The sequence below is a fragment of the Papaver somniferum genome, chromosome 7 (genome assembly GCF_003573695.1).
Source record: "Papaver somniferum cultivar HN1 chromosome 7, ASM357369v1, whole genome shotgun sequence".
NCBI lineage: Eukaryota > Viridiplantae > Streptophyta > Magnoliopsida > Ranunculales > Papaveraceae > Papaver > Papaver somniferum.
In genome coordinates this window covers 232,183,763-232,205,008 of record NC_039364.1, presented here as the reverse complement: position 1 = coordinate 232,205,008, position 21,246 = coordinate 232,183,763, and the positions used below count along the sequence as shown (strand labels likewise).

The following is a 21,246-nucleotide window of genomic DNA, read 5'->3' as shown; positions in this document are numbered from 1 at the left end:
AAAGTAGATAGGTAAGACAAAAAGATAGGTAATAAAACTGTTTTGGAGAAAAAAAATCTAGGTGTCATTACATAAAGATGGGCCACATACTTGAAGTATGTGGCCCGATCACATCGTAGCCGCACCGGTTAAAATAGCAGACAGTCACTTTAATGGGCCGTCCATCACGCTGCAGCATCTGGGTTTGGTGTTCGGCCCGGGTTCAACAGAAAAATCGAGTGCCCCAAACCCAAATCACGTCTGCTAAAGTTTTCCCGGCGCCCTAGCTGCTCTAAGCCCCGGGGCATAGAGGGAAAAGAGAGGAAGTTTTTCTCAAGAACTGGGGTTCCCGTATCTCAGGGTTTAAGGGTCTTCAGACAAGAAATCTGTGTGTGTTCAACTTCATCTGTCCATGGAAGACGAAAGATTATCATCAACATCATCAACAGATGATGAAAACCCATCATCAAAACCATCTAATAGAGGAGATCACAATGATCATGAATTGGTAATGAGTGAAGTTCATCTTGGTTGCCCTCCTAATTTCTCTGGTCCTTACGTTTCTCACTTCACCTTCCCTTTCCCACCACCAGGTATCTACTTCTATCAGTGATGGCTTATATTTAGAAAATACTAATATTTGTTGTTAGGGGTGTTTTCTATTATTTGGGTTTCAATTGAATTGCAAATTGTGCTTAATTAGGATGTATTTATTTAGTGTTCTAAAAAATGGGTTTCAGTTGAATTGCAAGTTATTCACTCACTCATTATCAATGGCTATGGTGCAGTCATTGATTGCAATTAAATTTAATTAGGATAACCATCTTTATCTAAATTGTAATTAAATTCAATTGTTTTAAGTAGTGTTGTTTGCAAATTAAGTACTTCGGGATATTTAATTGTATGCGAACTGTGTTGTGGAAATAGTATTGTGTTACTGGGAATTTACTTTGTAGTTTATTTCATGATGTATATTTGATGCAGAGGTGAAAAAACAAAGTGTTGTCATGAATGTTGAAGAAAAATTGTCATGTCAAATGATGAATTTAGATGAAGATGGTGATCTCGTTCTACCTAGACGTTCCAGTAAGTCCTTTTAAGGTTTGCCATGAATTCTCATATGTGTATGTATCTCCTACATTGTTTGATTCATTCGCCCACACTGAAACGGCATATTGCTAAAGCACTAGTTTTTGTGTAGGACTGTCAAATTACTTGGAATGAATAGCTGGTATTCTTCTTTTCTTTAAAACGAATTTCTTATACTGTTTGTGCAGAACAGTGGAATAATGTTGGAATGACTATCCAGCATAGTATCACATCATCAATTCCAAGTGTTGGATTGCAGGTAATGCATGAGTTACCCTGATTCTTTGTAGTTGATTAATGTCTTAGTTCTCTCACATGTTTCCTCCTCTTAGGTGTGGAAAGCAGAACTTGTATTGGCTGATTTTTTGTTGAATAGTATGTTCTCTTCATCCGACTTTGACGGAGTTGTTGCTGTAGAACTTGGTGCTGGAACAGGTAACTTACTCACTGATCCGTCATAATTGAACTTGACATATAGATAGATACAGATGCTGAGTGTATTATCTAAATTATTGAGTTCTTAAATTTTCTTTTGTGGTTGGTCTTCTTTTCTTGCATAATTTTTTATATGATATGAATTATTGTATAATCAGGGTGTATGATATCCGCACCAGAGACTAGTTGCTCTCATACTGCTAAACTAGTAGTATGTCTTTGGCCTCTTGTCCGAAGTTCATATATTAGAAAACATAGTGTGAAAGGTTTTGAACTTCGGGGGTTCATTAATAACAATAATAAGTTGAATTGGGAGCTGCATTCAGTGATCCAAAAATTTAAGTTAATAAACTCATGTTTTTCACCAAATGATTCGTGGAGTCAAAAAGACATTCTGGCAGAATATCTCGAAATATTCCCAGGCAATATGTATTTTACATCAATACCAACAGAAGTAGTTTTATTGGAGAACCAACCAAACCAAAATGACACTCACGTTTGAGATTATGAACTGTAGAAGCCCAATCATAATAAATGATATCTACTGAATTTTCTGCCGATGTTTTTTTTCTTCCGAATGAATGTAGACTAGTCACTTGACAATATTGAACTTTGCTAAGTTTGTGTAGGATATGCTTACCAATGAGGCAATAACTTAGCCAACATGTCTTGCTGTTACATAGTTTTATCTGACTTAATATCCATATCATTGAACATAGAGTATTCATCTTGTGACAGGATTCTGTCTCGCTGTCTTTACCAGGGTTGCTTGGTATACTACTGGCACGTGTTGCTAAGACTGTTTTCTTAACAGGTATGTGATGCGGGGAATTTATATGCCTTCATTGCCTAGATTTCTTTTCTTACACTACGGTAATGTGGTATACGTACTAAATTAGTTCGGAGGAAACGGATTCTGAATGTTTCGTGGAAAATGAAGACTAGTGAAACTGAATTTCGATAAAGAAGAATGCTGGCATTTCGTTTCTGAGAGTTTTCTTTTAAAATTTCACTTATAACCATTGCCTTCCTATGCATTTTCCAACTAGACCATGGTGAAGAAGTACTCAAGAACTGTGCGCTGAATGTTCACCGGAACTTGGAAGCTTTTAAAGATCATGCAACTTCAGTATTTGTACGTGAAGTTGATTGCTTTAATTCGTGGCCACCAGAAGTTGAACAATGTCATTCATCTGATGAAAGGTAAAGTCCTTTTGTCTTTGTTGAACAATGTCGTTCATTTGGTTCGTGCAGTTGTATCGTACATGGTTTTGCTCATTACTGACATTTTTGTTTTGATTTGTTCCTTAGGATGACATGTCTGTTACTTCAATTATTTATATTGCAGATTTTCATGGACCCCATCAGAAGTTGAGGAAGCTGAGGGAGCTTCATTGCTCTTAGCTGCTGATGTAATTTATAATGATGATCTGACTGATGCGTTGTTCGGCACGTTGCAGAAACTGATGTCACGAGGATCCACCAAGGTACTAATTACTGTAGTAGACACATAATTATATCGAATCTTAGTGGAAGAGAAATACAAATAAATCAGGACGAATGCTGTCCTATTCAATGGTCCCAGCTGGAAAGGATCCCAAGACTGCAAAAATTATGTCCTCACCATTGATACAGCTAAATGATATAGCTGCTCAGACACTTGTAAAAATGCATCAAAAGTTAGCTAAATTTTAGTGATATTCGAGAAAGCTAAACTTTCCACTAACATCTTTTAGGGTCAGAAGTTAAATATCACCATGTCTTCTTCTTTTTCTTGTTCTAGGTGTTATATTTAGCTCTGGAAAAACGGTACAACTTCAGTCTCAATGACCTTGACGTCGTTGCAAACGGGTATTCGCGTTTTAAAAGTTATCTGAAGGATGACACAGGTAAGCCTCCTAGAGCAGCTCGTTTTACAATTTTGTTAACTTTATGCATTAAAATTCGGAATCATTGATTGCAGAATGCAGTTCACTCGAGAACAGTAAATCGCTCTGTTTTGTTGGTAAACTTATCGATCTCACAGATATTCCGCAGTATGTGAGGGAATACGATAGAGGAAATGATGTAGAAATTTGGCAGATCAGATACGTCTCACCTAGCAATTCAACTAGTTAAACCTTTTATTTGCACTGACAGTGATATCTCTTTTCCCTTTTGCTTTTCATTGTCTACCCCCATAGAAATGCTTCTTTTGTCTGTTTTAAGATACAAGGCAAGTGAAAAAAACAACAAACAGGTATCCTATATACAACACCTAGTACTGACATTAACTTAAATCCAAATGTCTGTGACTTATGGTGAGCTGAAATAGTAGTTGGGACTTGGGAGTTAATTTGCTGAGCCTTTGTTGCACCTAAGTTTGAAACTTGTTCACTAAATTTTGTTGCAACTAACAGTATGACTCTCATGCATCTTAATTCTAGCAAAAAGGAAGCAAGGCCAGCAGTAAAACCTAAACAGTCGCGGTTGCCCAAGTGTAGAAATCTCCACTGCTCTTGGACTGTGAATTACCGGCTCCAATATGCCCATGTCGACTGCAAAATCCACAAGTACAGTGCTTGTCTGATTAGGAACTTGTTTGTTTGCAGCTGACTCGGCGTCTGAATCTGAGTCAACCCCTGACTCGGACCGTTTGTTTTCCATTTTGAGTCAGATCTGACTCGACCTATGACTCAGACATAACCTCTGACTCGGACTCATTTGAGTCAGGTAACAAAATACCCCTGACTCATGGGACCAAACCACTGACTCACTTATTTCCGAGTCAGATGAGTCAGATCTGACTCAAAACAAACATATCGACTCAGATCCAGATGAGTCAGTCAGTTAGGTGATTTCACTCAGATCCAGATGATCCAGACGATTCAGATGAGTCAGGAGTAAACAAACATGATGTAACCCCGGGATGCATAAAGTAAACTTAAATGTTGTGATGGAAATTCACCACCAACTTGGTGGATAACTCTCTATCCACATATTGGAAATTTGGAACTGCTCATAGGTCAGATGAAGTTGAATTTAGTTGTAAAGTTACAGTATAACTTCAGACAAACTCAAAAGTTACGATGATACGATGTCGACCCATATCCACCACCAAGGTCCAAGCATATTTAGTCAAACACCATTATTATTCTTATAAAATCTCAAACATAACGAAAAAATAATCAAATTGATAAAAAGTTTTGTACAACTGATTATGTTTTGCAAACCATTATTTTTCCAATACTGTATAGTGTATGTTGCCATGACCTATCATTTTCATACGTATCTACTGATGTGTTCTTTAAAATTATATTCTTGCTTTCTTTTGACATCACGGCCACACCATTAAATCTAGTCGGTTCAAAAGATTTATTCTTACTGACCCCAGCCTATAAGCTGCTTAGTAGATCAGAAAGAGACACATCGGTGATTACTATAATATTTATACAAAGAGAGAATCAAGAATTTCTCAAAATTATATTTTTTATAAGGAACAGGGGCTCCATTATTGCATCATGTATAGAGGTGGTGACATTCCCTTTCCAACCATGGAGAATGTTTTTTTTGACAAACAAATGGCTGTATGTATACGTTATACTGTAAAGGGGTTTGTCCATATATATTCTATAATTTCCTTCACAGGTGTGTAGCGAGATCGTGTCTTTTGTGGTCGAGATCTTTTAGGATCTATACGAGTGCATTAACAAACAATTAACAGTGAATAAGTCACTGCCGGGACAGCAAATATGCATCCATGGCCATGCATATGCGTTCGAGATTATCATATTGCCACTTCCTCATGCTCTCCGCCCGGATTTGCATGCCTTAGAAAATCTCCAATAGTGCATTTAAAAATTCATAATTTCTGCTCACGATGCGAAAAACGGCCGTGAAACATGTTTTTACGGTCGGTCGCACTATCAACCCATTTATTATTATAATCATAATTTTTGCCATTGAACCGATCTTTTTTCTCTTTGCAAGATTGTTTTTTCCATGCACGTCAAAGCGTATTAACGGACGATTCAACATGAGATCTTGGTTAACAAACGACATTTCATCGGCCGTCACATGCCAACAAAGGGTGCACCTTGGCATGTGAAATCCCCAATTAGCTCTTCCCGGAGCCTCCTTTGCGCTTCCCGGAGGCTCCATGTATCTCTTGGCCGTTCTTGTAACCATCCCCAAACGGTCACAAGAAAAGAACGCACGGTCCCACAATTCACCATCCGTAAGATCTAATGATATTTCTCAAACAGGCCCCACATATCCTAATCAACGGTCAAAATCAACGTAATCTATTCTCTAGATCACATCGTAAAAAAGTGGGTCCCACCCTCGCATAAAGTACTGCACAATTTGTTCGTTTTCTAAAGAAATTGGCCCCACCTTTTTAACAGCATCTCACTTACAGTATGCTGTACTCATACTTAGTCATTACACACAGAGGCAGCCAACACCTCTTTCCAAAAATTGTTAGGTTTCCAAGTTCCAATCTTGGGAAAAAAAAAAGAAACAAAAAAATACCCAAAATCTCAATGTTTAGCTAGAACAAACCCTAGATTTCAAAATCAGATCTTTTTTTTTCAGTGATGGGGTGTACACAATCGAAGATAGAGAATGAAGAAGCAGTATCAAGATGTAAAGATCGGAAGCAATTCATGCGTGAAGCAGTAACAAAAAGGAATGAATTTGCAGCAGCACATTCATCCTATTCAGTAGCTTTAAAGAACACAGGAGCAGCATTAAGTGATTATTCACATGGTGAAGTTAATCTATCAAACCATCAAGATCTATTAATTAATCATAACCTTAATAATCTTAGCAACCCATTACCACCACCACCACCACTACCACCTAATGCTACACAACAACCATCTTATGAAGCTAATTTACCACCACCACCACCCCCATTACCCAATTTCTCACCTCAACCTCTTAAACGTGCTAATACTATGCCTGAGTTTAATTTATCTAAACCTGATCTGAAACAGCAGCAGGAGGATACCATACAGGAGGAAGATGAAGATGATGAGGATGGGGGTGAGAGTGTGGGGCATGATTTAAATCATCATAGAAGAAGTAGAGGTGGGAGAAGTGTGAGTAATGGTGGTAAACGTGATGTTGGTAGTAGTGGTAGTGGTAGTGGTGGTGGAGGAGGAACTCAACAGCCTTCATCACCACCTCATACTCCTGTACCACCACCACCACCAGAATCTAAAGGTATGACTTGGGATTATTTCTTTTCAATGGATATGCCACATGTTTTGAATGAGAATGATGAGATTAGACCTGATAATGATGAAACTGAGTATCATATTCATAAAAGTACTACTAGTGGGTTTAGATCAGAGCATGTTGTTCATGAAGCTGGTGGAGGTAGTCGCAGTAATGGTCATGTTCATGTTATTGATGATGATGAGGTTGAACCTCAAACACCTGAGAATGTGGCTGCTGAGCCTCAAGTGCAGAAACCTAAAATGGTTCATTCGAATACTGCTCCTACTGAGAGGACTCAACCAGGAGGAAAAGGTGGAAAGACTGTGAGTTTGTTGCAGGTTTTGGCTGCGTTAGATGATCATTTTCTTAAAGCTTCTGAAAGTGCTCATGATGTTTCTAGGATGCTCGAGGCTACTCGTTTGCATTATCATTCCAATTTTGCTGATAATTCAGGTATACCCTTTTGTTTGTTGATTTCATTATCCAGTTTTTTGGTTCTTTTTGTTTTGTTTTGGGGACTTTGGTGCAAAATTTGGAAGGGAAAGAGTAAAAAGACTGAAACTTTATGGGGAAAGGCAAAGGCTTAGTGTGATTTCTGTATCTTGATTAATTTGCGTGTTTAATTGGATTGATGATTACTGGTGGGTTTGTGTGTTGTTTAATCGAGAGCTTGGAGGAAAGATGCCCCACTGTGCTAGATAAACAGAACAAATGCCGATTTTGATATGCATCTGTACTTGTGGAGAGACCGATGTTAGGGAAATGGAAGATATAATAAACTACAGGAGTATATACTGGGAAATCAAGTAAAATGGTTTTGTAATAACTTGAAATCTGAAATTTGTTTTGGGCTAGAACCTGAAGTTACAAGATCACCAATTTGAATCATTAACCTTAAATGTTAATTTCCCTGACCCAGTAATGACAAGATGCGGAAGCTTTTCTCATTTCCAAATTTTCTTATGGTCATTTTTCATTAGTTTAGATATTTACTCCTTCAGCTGTCTTGTGAGAAGCATGCCGCAAGCTTTCATTTGGCTTATGCAGTTATTAATAGTTCTGTACTTCTGTTGTTTGCAGCTAATATTAATCACTCAGAAAGGGTTATGCGTGTTATTACGTGGAATAGGTCTTTCAGAAATATGGGCAACGGTGACGATGGGAAGGATGATTTTGATTTAGAAGATAAGGACGAGACTCATGCCACTGTTTTGGATAAGTTGCTAGCATGGGAGAAAAAACTTTATGATGAAGTGAAGGTATTGATTTTACTGTCTTTTGATTTATTTTTAGCAATCTTTTGAGTGTTCGACGTGTTACATTCCTGGTCTTAAATTTATTTGTTTCGTGTACCAGGCAGGTGAGCTAATGAAGCTTGAATATCAGAGAAAGGTTGCTTTGTTGAATAAGCAAAAAAAACGTGGTGCTGGCTCTGAAGCATTGGAGAAAACAAAGGCAGCTGTAAGTCACTTGCATACGAGGTACATTGTCGACATGCAGTCCATGGACTCAACCGTTTCAGAGATCAACCGTCTGCGTGACAAACAGTTGTATCCAAAGCTTACTAAGTTGGTCGAAGGGTAGGTTTCTTGTACAAGAATATTACTTTGAATTGGATATTTTTTGTAGGGTACAAGGTCGTTCCAAATAATTACTCATGCTAGTTAGCGCTTCATGAGTATCTGATATGCATTATGCACCCATGTTGGATCATTTTGTACCTCGTATTCTTAACGGTGTAGCTCCTTCTGCCATACAATTTGAATTTTGTACTTGTGAATATGGCAAGTGTTGGTGTTAAGTGCTTCTTTCAAGATTATGATCATGTTTGTTCCTTTATTTGCAGCACAATTAACATTGTTCTACTATTTGAAACTTGTATGGCATCTCCTTTGAGAGGCTCTGTTTTGATGACTGCATGCTTTGAAAGTGACCATACAGATTTCTTAGTTCCTCCTTTAGAGGGATGTTGAATCTGTTAGGGACATAACATTACCCTGCTATATACGTGTTATTATTAAAAAATTTAAATCCAGTTCTCTTCCTAATCCATTATCTCTGCTTCTAGTTATAGAGTGTATGGATTAATAGTTTAATACTTCGGTGTTGAAATACAGGATGGCTGCAATGTGGGAGGCAATGCAGCAACATCATGTCAACCAGCTGAAAATTTCTGCGAGTCTTAAGTTCGTTGATATAAACCAGACCACAAATGAAACAAGTGAACAACACCATGAGCGAACTATTCAGCTTTGGGGAGTGGTCCAAGAATGGCATGCAAGTTTTTCTAGACTTGTGAGTCATCAAAAAGAGTACATACAAGCCCTTAATAGTTGGTTGAAGCTGAACCTCATCCCGATCGAGAGCAGCCTAAAGGAGAAAGTCTCATCTCCACCAAGAGTGACTCACCCTGCGATCCAACCCCTATTGCAAGCCTGGCACGAACATCTGGAGAAGCTTCCAAATGAGTTGGCAGGAAACGCCATTTTCAGTTTTGCAGGAGTCATCAACAACATCAAAATTCATCAGGAGCAAGAGATGAAACTGAAAGAGAAGTGTGAGGACACCAGGAGAGAGTTCTCGAGAAAGAGCCGTGCTTTCGAGGACTGGCACCACAAGTATACACAACGGAGAACGCCACCAGATGAGATGGACCCAGATAGAAGTGAAGATCCAAACCACAAGGATCCAGTTGCAGAGAGGCAGTTTGTTGTGGAGAGTTTGAAAAAGAGACTTGAGGAAGAGTTGGAAGAATATCACACTCATTGCAGACAGGTGAGAGAGAAGTCGGTGATGAGTTTGAGGAATCACTTGCCCGAGCTATTCCGTGCCATGAGCGATTTCTCTTCTGCATGTTCAGACATGTACAAAAGGTTGGAGTCCATCTCGAATTCACAGAAGTCATCTGGAAACCCGGCTTAAAAATTTCCTGTGCCATGTATAGTTGGTAGCTGTTGTATTTTAATGTTTAAACTAACTTGCTCGTTTTGCAGTCTTTCTGGTGACAGCACTAGAAGTAATGTATCTCCCTCCCTAACTTAATTTTTCTTCTTTCCTGCACATAAGGTTTGGTAGTCCTTTATAATTATAAGCTTTATTTAATATGAAGTTTTTATCTTTCAGTTTCTCGTTCTCAAATCTTTACTTAGACCTAGACTTTAGTGTAGACAATGTTTCAAAATTCGAATAGTCTGTTGTTAGCTACAGATTAGTATCACTCTTCATAGGAAAATTCTTTGTTAAGACTGTTGTCTAGGCCAATATGTCCAAGCTTTGTTTTATATAGTAGATATATTGATCTTGCGTAGTTTATATCAGACCGTAAGGATCGTAAACGAAAAGAACAACTTAGTAACAACATTGCAGAGTTGAAGCTCAAAGGAGGAACCATGAAACTTGGTGGGAAGCAAAGAATTAAGCTGAAGTATGCCAATCTTAATTTGTTAGCTTATTCCTTGTAGCTTTCATAGTTCAGTAATAAACAGACTTGTTTCATACAAAGATTAAATGGTTCATTAACTTTTTACAAGTAGACGATACAGGGATTCACTTGCCACAGTTCACTCCATCGCGACTTGTCTATAAACTGATGTGCAAATACTAGCTGTTAGACAGAAATCAGTAAACATGATGTTAGTTACAGAAAACAGTGGTACATCTTTTTAATAAAATCACAAGAGAGACAGCAGCATTACGTGGTGCCACAAGGGAAATTCTTGAACAAGGATGTCAACCGGAGCAGCAAAATAAGCTCCTTCCTTCTTGTGTTCCACCATGTAGTTTCATGCCAGAAGCGCGGACAGTGTTCAATTTTGCTAATCTTTTTGCTGCAAAAACTAATCATAGTTACTATTGTTGTGGAAAGTAATTGTTCTTGCGATTGAAACTAAAGAAATCGAACTTTCTTTCTGAAAACTAAAGCGTATTACCAACTTCGTAGAAAAGTTCATTAACATTTTGCCCAGTTTTTGCAGATGTTTCCATGAAAAACATCCCGTTTTCTTTCGCATATTGTTCACCTTCCTGTGACAATTGAGGAATCAAATGGTGGCCAGTATGGTGTCAGGGGTTATAACTTAATAACATGATTAAAGGAAATGCTTTAGGAACGAATTTCTGCACGCACCTCAGTCGCCACCTTTCTGCTTGATTCCAAATCAGCCTTGTTTCCGACCAACAACATTACCATGTTCGGATTACCTACAACGGCGAAATGTAGAAGTCAAGTTCTGTGAACTAACATGTTGCATTACCTGCTGCCAACTTTTTTTTCTATCTGAAATAGCCTCATCAGTTAAACAAGACTTCTTTTAATTGAGAAACAAGTAAGAAGTTTTTGAATCCAAACTGTACAGGGTTCGCAGGGCTCTACGAAAATGAACTGAAGCATGTTTTTTGGATGTTAATTAGACAGCAATAAAACTCTGAAAGCCAAAATATAAGATCAGAACTGTTACCTCGTGTTTCAAGTTCTTCAACCCATTTTTTGGCTCGACGAAAAGAATCCTGCAGCAAAATTGAATTACTAATTCTACAATTGTATAAAGATATATACCAAGTGTTATTAGCACAGTGTAATATAGCTCACCTTGCTTGTTATGTCATATACTATAGCCGCTGCAGATGCACCACGATAATACATGGGAGCCAAACTGTGATATCGTTCTTGTCCTGCCGTGTCCCATATATCAAATTTTACAGTAGCTTCATTTAATGATAATACCTGCGTGAAAAACGCTGCTCCTATGGTTGATTCCTGCTGTAATTTCAAGTATTATCTGTGTTAAATCAAACAAAATATGAACAACAATCGAAAGTACATTCAAAAAAAGAAAAAAAAATCAAACCTGGAAATCGAAAAACTGGCCCTTGACAAATCTTAATACCAAACTCGTCTTCCCGGTACCCATATCCCCAAGTAGCACCTGGGTGCACAAATTGTTTAAGCCACCAGAAGTTAACTACTATTGTGCTTTCTCAAACATTGGCAACCATACATTCTAACCAAGAACTCCATCTTATAAGTACAGGCATATATCCATGTTTGATTTCATTCATATTAAGCGATATTTAGAAGATTTTCAAACATGAAACTAGCTAAGAAATATGCATATAAAATTTTGACATGCACAAAAGCTTAATAAGAAGTACTAATCTATTCATGCACATACCCACCAGCTTTGCTTGTATGCTTTTGTTCCCTGATTTTGCCATTACAACATGCAACAAATTGTTATGCAGAGATTCCAAAGTTAGATAGAAAGGGAAGAAATGATGAACAGAACGTGTAGTTGTATACAAAATATGAAGAATGTTAGGTTTAAGAGTTTGACTTGCTGGTAAGACTGTTTTAGGTTGATATACTAGTCCTTGTTTCATCCACCATTGATATACTAGTCCTTGTTTTAATCTAGCAATTTTTTTTAGTTTGAATCAATACCAAAACTAGTCATATTTCCACGTGCTCAATTAACCATAATATTAACCATTGTTTTCGTGTGTAGGATAAAAATACCGTATCCAAATCCAATGCTTTAATTTTCTAAACTAAGTTACAATTGGAGCCAAAGTCGATAAACAGAACATTACAAACTAAAATACATCTTGTGTACTGTAATAAAATTTCATTTAGTGGTAAAAAGAGGATGAAAATGTGGACATGTTGGGCTGATGGGTTTTCCAGGCCACCTTTTCAAAGCTTACTGGGCTGAAGTGGTGATGAATTTGTAGCGATCATTCAGAATTTTTTCAACAAGCCAAGGATGCTTATTAGGGGTGTGCAACGGACGGATGCGGATTAGGGGTCACCAGCGTTCAAACCGTCAAAGTTGCGGATTTTTGGAAAATCCAACCGTGTCCGGCTCAATTACCCGCAGATTTGATATCCGCGGATCAACGGGTGATGCAGACCGGATGCGGATTAACCGTAGATTTAGCCAAAAGAAATAATACTGTAATAAAATAAAACAAAATCACTCAAGTTGGAGTTGCCATTCCATTGTGTTTTTGTTAGCCTCAAGAAACTCATGTTGCAACATGGAAAAGAAGGTTCTTGAGTTGCATGGTGTATTTCATCTATTTTTCTTATTTTATTTTAGTTCTGGTCTTATAATCGTCGTTTATTCGCTGATATCAAATTGACATTCAAGGTAACGTTAAACCAGGTAAATAAAATTTCAAGCAAATGGGTGGTCAGTCCTTAAATGAAATATTGGTTAAATTAACAAAAATGTGTCGAAGCTGCTCTGTATCGGGTCTTCAGGTACCCTTTGATGCAATAGTTTAGCGAATAAGAAAAAAACTAAGAGAAAACCTAATGGTGCTCTTCTGGTTATTATACTTGTCATTGACTGCATCTTTTGTAATCTCTCCCTCCGTACTATAACTTTGAAAAAACAAGTCAATTCTATCCATCCTCTTGAAGTTTATCGTCAAATTCATTCCAATTCGTCGTGGTCATCGTTGACTCATCTTATTACCCTATGGTGCGGGTGAATCCGCGGATATCAAAGTCCAACCGCAACCAAACCGCTAAATATGCGGATTTGAGAATCCCACCCGTGTCCGGCCCATAGAACTTGCGGATTGGGTTTCACCCGCAATTTTAAGGACGGATACGGATGAAATCCGCGGTTCCGGACTTTTTGCACACCCCTAATGCTTATGACTAGGGGTGAGCAAAAATTCCGGAACCGCGAATTTCACCCGTATCCATCCGCAAAATTACGGGTGAAACCCAATCCGCAAGATATATGGGCCGTACACGGGTGGGATTCTCAAATCCGCACTTTTAGCGGTTTGGTTGCGGTTGGACTTTGAAATCCGCGGATTCATCCGCACACACAAAAATTGAGTTTAAGATTTTTACAGGGGATAACAGGTGTTTTAGATTAGATTAGATATCTCTACTTTTGTTTACTGGGAGTAAGAGGTTCGTCTGCTTCAGAGAACATTTCAAGATCTGCATTATCTTCTTGAAGAAACTGAAGGTTTTGAAGCTTGAAAACATGGGGTAGACTACATACTCTTCAATTGGTGCGTTGTGAGAACTACTGGCAAAAGAAGCTGTGCCCTCCTCCTGATACTGAATATAAACACAAAACAAGATAGCAGTTAATTATCCGCCAAAGGTGGTCAATTGTGGACAAGAATCCTGCTAAAGCACTAATCCACGAAATTTATCGTGTTGTTTTCCGATTCAGAGAGGAAATTATTTTCCTGGCGCATTCGTTTTCAAAAACAAGGTGCTACATGAAATGATTAAAATCACTACACTTATCTGTTGCAGTGTTAATTAAGATTGCAACCTAGTAATTAAGTATATATATTGTACTCGTAATATTGTGCAACAAAACTTTGGCATTTGCTTCATTGTTATAATTTATTATGATGGGAGTGAGACAGTGAGTTAACATAAATAAATAGAGAGATCAATTACCCATACGAAGGGATTTTCGCAGATAGGCAAAGATTTTTTTTTTTCCTTAGACTAAGTCTGCGGTTATTCCGCGTCCGGTCCGCATCACCCGTTGATCCGCGGATATCAAATCCACGGGTCATTCGGGCAGACACGGTTTAATTTTCCAAACTCTGCAACTTTGACGGATTAGACGCGGGTGACCCATAAATCGCATCCGTCCGTCCGTTGCACACCCTTACTTATCACGTAAAGGAATTTAGGTGTGAGCAAAAAATCCGGAACCGCGGATTTCACCCGTATCCGTCCGCAAAATTACGGGTGAAATCCAATCCGCAAGCTTTATGGACTGGACATGGATGGGATTATCAAATCCGCACTTTTAGCGGTTTAGTTGCGGTTGGACTTTGAAATCCGCGGATTCACCCGTACCGTAGGGAAGTAAGGTTTTATAATAGCATGGATTTTTCTGACGAACTGATCATATCATGAGCTTCAACGAATTCTTCCTTGCTTGTAGTGTCCATAATCGGTCTGGTCATAATGGCTACGCTGTTCTTGCATGAGCTGAAATATCATCTTACAACATATACCGTTCATTACCGTTCATCAGGTTGGTAACTATATTTGATCAATTCTATATGCGTCAATAGATTATATTCACATCGCTGTCTGTTTCTTTAAGGGGCTACGTACAATTTTCTTACTGTAACTTGCATGCTATGGACAGATGCCTGTAGATTTGAAGCGCGGAGAAAATATTCCAATATCCATATAAACATGACATTCCCTTCATTTCCTTGTGATGGTTGGTGGGTTTTCTTTTGCTTCTCTACTTTTCAAGATTACAACAAATCAACAAAGATCATTATTAATGAATTATCCGCCTCTCAGCTTACAGTTACCTTTGGTTGTTGTGCTATTTTCTTCTTCTGTTGTAAGCGTGGATGAAATTGATTTGTCAGGCAAACACGAAGTGGACCTGGATATGAATATATGGAAAGTAAGAATCTTACTTCTTTTCTCCTTCCCAGTTTAGCTTGGTATAAACTTCTCTATGAAATTTCAAAATTTGAATATAGGCAAGCACCATAAATAATATGACCTTTTTGATCCCGTATTGCCATAGGGTTTAAGGTATGTTCGGACCGGGTTTTAATCCGGCCCTGGTGGTGAGCATGCCACCTAAAGACGACCATGAGTGCTGCGGCCATCATAACCCGCCGGCGTGGCCTGACCGCCTCAGCGTCCTTGTTGGAATCAAGGAGAACACTCTTCGGCTCAACCTGCCGATGGATTAGATCGGCTTCCCATCCCGTTGTAATAATCCTTTTCGTGTTTAAGCAATGATCCGTCTCGATTTTTAGACCGTATGCAATTGTTAAGTCTATTCCACTTCCCTGATGACGCCCCTACCAAGTACCTCCCCCCTAACCGATGATGTCCAATCCGGAAAAGCGGGCCCGGGCATAGCCAACAGGCGGCTCTTCGGGTCGGACCGGTCATCAACAGTTGTCGGCTAGTCGTTTTCTTTGTCGGGGACATGCTGATCCGCCAACAAGGTATTGAATGCCCTTGCTTGCAAAATCTATAGGCAAGCACCATTCTGCTTATATTGTCAGAAGTAAATCCGCCCAATTTAGTAATTTCTTTTTTGATTAAATCCGCGGTTTAGCCGCATCCGGTCCGTATCACCCGTTGATCTGCGGATGTCAAATTCACGGGTGATTGAAACACGGTTGGGTTTTCCAAATTCACAACTTTGACGGATTACATGTGGATGACTCTTAATCCCGTCCGTCCGTTGCACATAGAACGGATTTCATTGTGCATCACTACTTCTAAGTTATCGGTGCTAGTCAATGGTTCTCCCTGTGTATTTTGTTTTTGGGTAAAAAGACGGCTAATACATGGATGTCCTTTATCCATATATTTGTTTGCATTGGTAATGGAGATTTTCAATGCTACACTTTTCCACCAAGTGCAGGTTCGGAAGTCTAGCCATATATGAATGTCCAAAACCATAACAATAAAGAAAAAGGGAAAATAGGAAAAATAAAATAATGAAACAACGACATCTACATTAGCCATACCGAATTACACAATTCTCCATTGCTACTCGAACAATATAAAATCAAGATCAGATGGGGGTGGTGCAAGTTTCTGGGCAGGGAGTTTCCATCCAAGGAGATCCATGCTATTTTTAATCACTAACTCAGTTCTATCGAGTAGGAATTAATCCCAAAAATCCATGCAACAAGAAGTTATAGAACTACTCCGCCTTCCTTGTATAAAATATTTTGATTAGTTTCCTCCAACATTTCATTTATAACACCTTTTCTAGTTTCTATTTCACAATTTTCAGACTTTGAAAACCATAATCTTTTGAAAAATCTATCTATTCTTAGAAATTATGAACTTAAAGAACTCTGTGTCAACACATAGAATTCAATCAATTTTATGATAATCCACAAGATTCAGATATTACCCTGACTAATTTGCAAAAATTAGGGTTTTGCGCCCTGCGCAGTATAATAGACCTTGCCTGTCGAAATTAAGCATAGGCGAACTAGATAATTAATCCTCCATGGATTAGTAGGCGCAAAATCCTACCCACAATCATAAAACAAGGAATAAAAGGAGCCGCGAAATAAGAGCAGCAACAAAGGGAGGTGTGGCCATGCCATAGGCCAGCTGGCGCCACCTGCAAGTGGCCACCCCCATGCTGCTCGACCGACTCTTATTTCCCGTCGACCAATCAGGTCGCCTTAAACCCGCCACACGCACATGAGTTGTGGATGGGCACATACTTGTCGTCCCTATTTCCCATCGACCAATCAGGTCGCTTTAAAGCCGCCACACACACACTAGAAGTGTGGCCACGCCCATGCTTGGCCGACCCTCTTTTTAATCGACCAATCAGGTCGCTCTAAACCTGCTACAGTATCAAAAGAGGCAAAGTTGCGCCAGAAGGTCACAATGCCAAATTGGCTTTCCAAAAGCCGCGCCAACATGCTAATTGGCATGCCAAACATGCCACGAGCCATGTGGACCCGCCAAATCCTAAAAACGATACCATTCTATAATCACATGTGGCCATCCTTGTGCCTGTGATTATTCCCATATTATGGCATGCCATGATTCCTTTAATGTGGCCATGGCACCGATTGCATAAAGCGCCACCGTGCCGCGGCCATGTCGTACGCTCTAATTAGGGTTTCGATATGCCAAACCCTAATTTAGCTAAAGTTGCCACGCCAACTAAGTCAAGTAATTTTCCCAAGGCTTTAAGTTTTATATAGCAACAGGACCAGTGTTGCCAGAGCCATATTTGAGTTTAACACCAATATGCCAAAATAGCTGTCGACGCTACGCCAGGCGCCACTATGCCACTGGCATGCCGCTACATTCCACTACACCATTGGCATGTGCCAATGACGCCATTGTGCTACTATCAGGCGCCAACATAATGTGGCCATAAGCAATGGCCACCCTTTCTCATGAGTTACGATCTCATCAGTCCAAATTCACCACAGAATTGACAGGCCTGTGGCAAGTTTTGGGCGACCAACTAAGACAAGCCAAATAACATCACGTGCTATTCTCTTGTGGCAAGTCTCCTGACTTTGACTTGCCACACATAGCAACCTGCTACATATTTTCCATGAAAACACTCGAGACATCAAACATGTCAGAAACTGGAGGATGTTCATCAGGGTATTGGACTGGCGGTTTACAGCGTGCGGCGTGCAACACGCCCATTATAAGAAAGTGTCAAAAAGCAGGGCAGTTAGTGGCGGCAAGAAATAGTGGGTGTAAACTAACCCGTCTCCTTCATAGTTGGAACATGGTCTCTGGCATTTACACATTACCCCACTTCTCCATCACTCAGTCATTCCCACTTTCAACGAGATCAGAGTGCGTTCAATATGACTTGTTTAAAAGGTTCTACCTATTTCAACCAAAATCAGAGTTTTGGTTAACAACAACACAATATTCAGAAAATACCAAAGAACTGATAGCTTACATCACGCAAGCCAGTTCCAAATTCTGATACAAGTCATAAAATAGCCACACCTTCAGAATTAACCATTCTGGTCTCAACACCTTCTTCGCTTCCCTCCCTAAGACCAACCATTCTCCTTCACTTTGTGACCGAAGTAAGACTGGAACGGCCATTTATTGGTTTAAGCCAGGATTGTACAGATTGATCTCTCGAACCTAAAGTACTCCCGTGCAGTGCATTTGTTTAAGGTTTAGGCTCGTTTCTCATCCACCCACCCAAATTTACCAAAACCAGCAGAAAGAGTTTTTACCCACAAACAATTGGCGACCACAGTGGGAGATTAAATCTCTCGGTTGCAAATTCAATTCTCAATTTCATTTCCATCCCAATTGGTCTTAGGCCCCATTCAATCGTTAATTGAAACCCATTTCAGTCAAAGATTCTTTCCAGATGTATTCGGGTCATTCGAACCTTACAGAAGCAATGAATAGATGGAAGCCAACTACCATGGAAGACATGACAAAAATGCTAGAGGATATGGTTGCCAGCCAAGTCGATATTATTAGGCGGAAAAACGAGACGCTTCGTATCCTGAAGAGTATAATAAGACGATTGTGGAAAGAATCAGCAAAGGCTTATCCGGAGGATCCTGCCAATTTCAAGAGTAATACGAAGTATGTTAAATATTTGGCTAAAGCCTGGGCCTGTACCAATGAGGATGCTAACGGAGCACGTATCCACATCATAAAGGAACAGCAGAAGAGCGGCGAATTGGATTCTGCCAACCCGAGAGCCAAGACAATTTCACAAGACCAGGGGAGGAGACTTTTCAGGTGCGCCACAACATCTGCAAGACAAAGGTAAAGACCCCGCCTATGAAGCCTTGCTGGAAAACATTTATCTCCAAACCCTCGCAGAAGTTCAAAGAGTTTTCCAACAGTCTGTAAACACGACTGCTTTGCTGAAAAGCAAAGCACCTAAAGAGGGGGAGACCTACCAAGACGCTTATGGAAACGAACACTGCGCCAATAAACAATATCCATCTCATCCACCACGTGTCGTCGTCGCTGACGCAGGCCCCTCAAGAGAAATTACCTTTCAGCAATACAGTAGAAGTAAATGGTCCGCTCATGAATCAATGATCGCTCAAGCGTCAGTTCCGTCCTCAAAGAGAGCTTTATTCCAAGGCCTGCAAGAATTTCCGCCATAGAAACTACTGATGCGGGAGAAGACAGACTCAAAATATCCATGCTTCCCGTTGCCTATCAGAAGAGTTATAGGGTTACTGGAAATTTGGGTACGAGAGGGAGTAGTCCAACTACCCCCGGTAGGGCGTCCACCAACTGATCAGGAGATGTTAGATTCAAGATATTTCCACTATCACAGGTTTATTCATCATCCTACCAACGAATTCAACGCTCTGAAGAGCATTGTCCAGGAAAATATTGATTCAGGAGAATTACGCCTGGGGACTGGAGGTTCTCCGCCTTGCCGCGGATCGACATAGATATGTTACAAAGACAATAAAAGATGACTAGGGACTTCTTGCGACCAGGATTGCGTCACACAATAAACTATGATTTTCAACTTGAAAATTCAGCTTTGTGGAGAGACCCCTAAGAGAATAGAGTATGTGGCCGTATCGGGTGAGAGCAAAAAATGAATGGCCAAAACCAATGTACCATCCGCAAGCGCAGTCAACACGTCTCATGGCGTTACATTCTCTACCACCAACACCAGCAGCACCGGAAGCATCCCCTCCGACGTGACGCCTCTTATTACCAGAGCCAGAGCCGCCGCTACTCCTAATATTTCTTCGAGCATGACGCCTCCAATCATCACCACGGTTGCCACCACTTCTTCGTCAGGACGAGAGACTGGAGGAGCCAGAGGAAACCAACCTTCCCATTACCATTATCGATTTAATTGAGAGACAGGAAGTTCTTGCCAAAACTCAAACGGACATGTCCACAACTCAGAAGGAGCCTCTTCAACGTTTCGCTCCAGAAGCCGCTCCGCTTCAACGTTTCGATCCAGGGGCCGCTTCAACGTTTCTCTCCAGGATCCGCTCCACTTCAACGTTTTGCTCCAGAAGCCGCTTCAACGTTCTCTCCAGAAGTCCCCACTCCTCCCTGCCAAGGATCGTGCCGTAGCCGCCACACTCCTTCCCGCTAAGGATCGTGCCGTAACCGCCGCACTCCTCCTTGTCAAGGATCGTGATCACAACCATCTAAGGTTCGTAGTTGTGGCCACTTTTTGATCCATCTCGCCAAAGCTCGTGGTCGTTGATAGTTTACTCTTCTACGCATCCATACAATACCTTTGCATCCATGGACGCCCATGCAATTCCAGCCAACCTATTTTGGTTCCCACGACAATGTAGTCTCTTCTGCTGCCAAGAACTGTTGATGTTCGTTTTTTGATACCAGCCAGAGCTTTACCATAACAACAACCACTACAAAGGTAATCCATACTTCTCCATATTTTAGTTTCACATGGAAGAAGTAATGGAGTCACCAGTACGTATGCAAGATGATATCTTTATCGTGGTCAACTCACCGACCATACAAGATAGAAAAATGTAAACCAAACTTGGGGATTGAGGCTCTACACGGAATCCCTTCACTGTCAAAGATCAGGAGACACGCTCAACCAAAAAGTCATAGACACGACAAGGTCATCTACTCTTCAAAGGTGTAACGTAAGGATATCATCACCTCTCCGTCTATAAGGCGCTTGCAACACTTTACGAGGCCCACGACGGATCCCAAGCCTACTCAGAGAAAACAACTTCAGTGACCGAAGAGAGGTGTGACTGGGGACTGCTCATCGCGGCCCATCCCCGACAACAATCAAGCATTCATGAGATAACTCCAGAGACGCGGCTGAAACATTTTTCTTGAAAAGACAGAGGGAGCCACGATTAACTACATAACTCTCTCACTTATACCTTTTCATTATCCAAAATGTTTCGTCCATGTGATGTTCCAAGCATCCCAGCATCACATCCCGGAGAGTACAATAAGCTTGTATCAAATCCCATAGGCGTGGATTCAAGGCGATGCAATTAAAGTAGGCTACACTTGGGGACTGAAGCCTCCTTCAGGTTTAGAAG

General features: G+C 40.1%; 3 protein-coding genes across 5 annotated transcripts; 2 read left to right on the top strand and 1 right to left on the bottom strand.

Moving 5' to 3' along the window:
- The first annotated feature begins 291 nt into the window (after positions 1-291).
- On the top strand, positions 292-3,847 carry LOC113293478 (methyltransferase-like protein 22). Of its 2 annotated transcripts, XM_026542105.1 has the most exons (9): positions 292-572; positions 964-1,065; positions 1,257-1,327; positions 1,401-1,503; positions 2,267-2,317; positions 2,553-2,706; positions 2,852-2,990; positions 3,287-3,392; positions 3,467-3,847. In XM_026542105.1, the coding sequence occupies exons 1-9, from the start codon at positions 392-394 to the stop codon at positions 3,619-3,621; spliced, it is 1,062 nt and encodes a 353-aa protein (XP_026397890.1). In that variant the 5' UTR covers positions 292-391; the 3' UTR covers positions 3,622-3,847. The 2 variants fall into 2 exon arrangements, with proteins under 2 accessions (XP_026397890.1, XP_026397891.1); XM_026542106.1 differs by lacking the exon at positions 2,267-2,317.
- A 2,085-nt stretch (positions 3,848-5,932) lies between these two features.
- LOC113299828 (nitrate regulatory gene2 protein-like) lies at positions 5,933-9,830 on the top strand. Its single transcript, XM_026548922.1, has 4 exons — positions 5,933-7,161; positions 7,789-7,967; positions 8,065-8,288; positions 8,826-9,830. Exons 1-4 carry the CDS (start codon positions 6,081-6,083, stop codon positions 9,628-9,630), a joined length of 2,289 nt encoding a protein of 762 aa, XP_026404707.1. The 5' UTR covers positions 5,933-6,080; the 3' UTR covers positions 9,631-9,830.
- A 305-nt stretch (positions 9,831-10,135) lies between these two features.
- On the bottom strand, positions 10,136-12,019 carry LOC113299829 (ras-related protein RHN1-like). 2 transcript variants are annotated; one of them, XM_026548923.1, is made up of 8 exons: positions 11,884-12,019; positions 11,556-11,633; positions 11,297-11,464; positions 11,166-11,214; positions 10,835-10,908; positions 10,638-10,731; positions 10,404-10,535; positions 10,136-10,312 (listed from the first exon to the last, which is right to left on the bottom strand). In XM_026548923.1, exons 1-7 carry the CDS (start codon positions 11,920-11,922, stop codon positions 10,438-10,440), a joined length of 600 nt encoding a protein of 199 aa, XP_026404708.1. In that variant the 5' UTR covers positions 11,923-12,019; the 3' UTR covers positions 10,136-10,312; positions 10,404-10,437. The 2 variants fall into 2 exon arrangements, with proteins under 2 accessions (XP_026404708.1, XP_026404709.1); XM_026548924.1 differs by having other exon boundaries at positions 11,297-11,467; positions 11,880-11,957.
- Between the last annotated feature and the right edge of the window lie 9,227 nt (positions 12,020-21,246).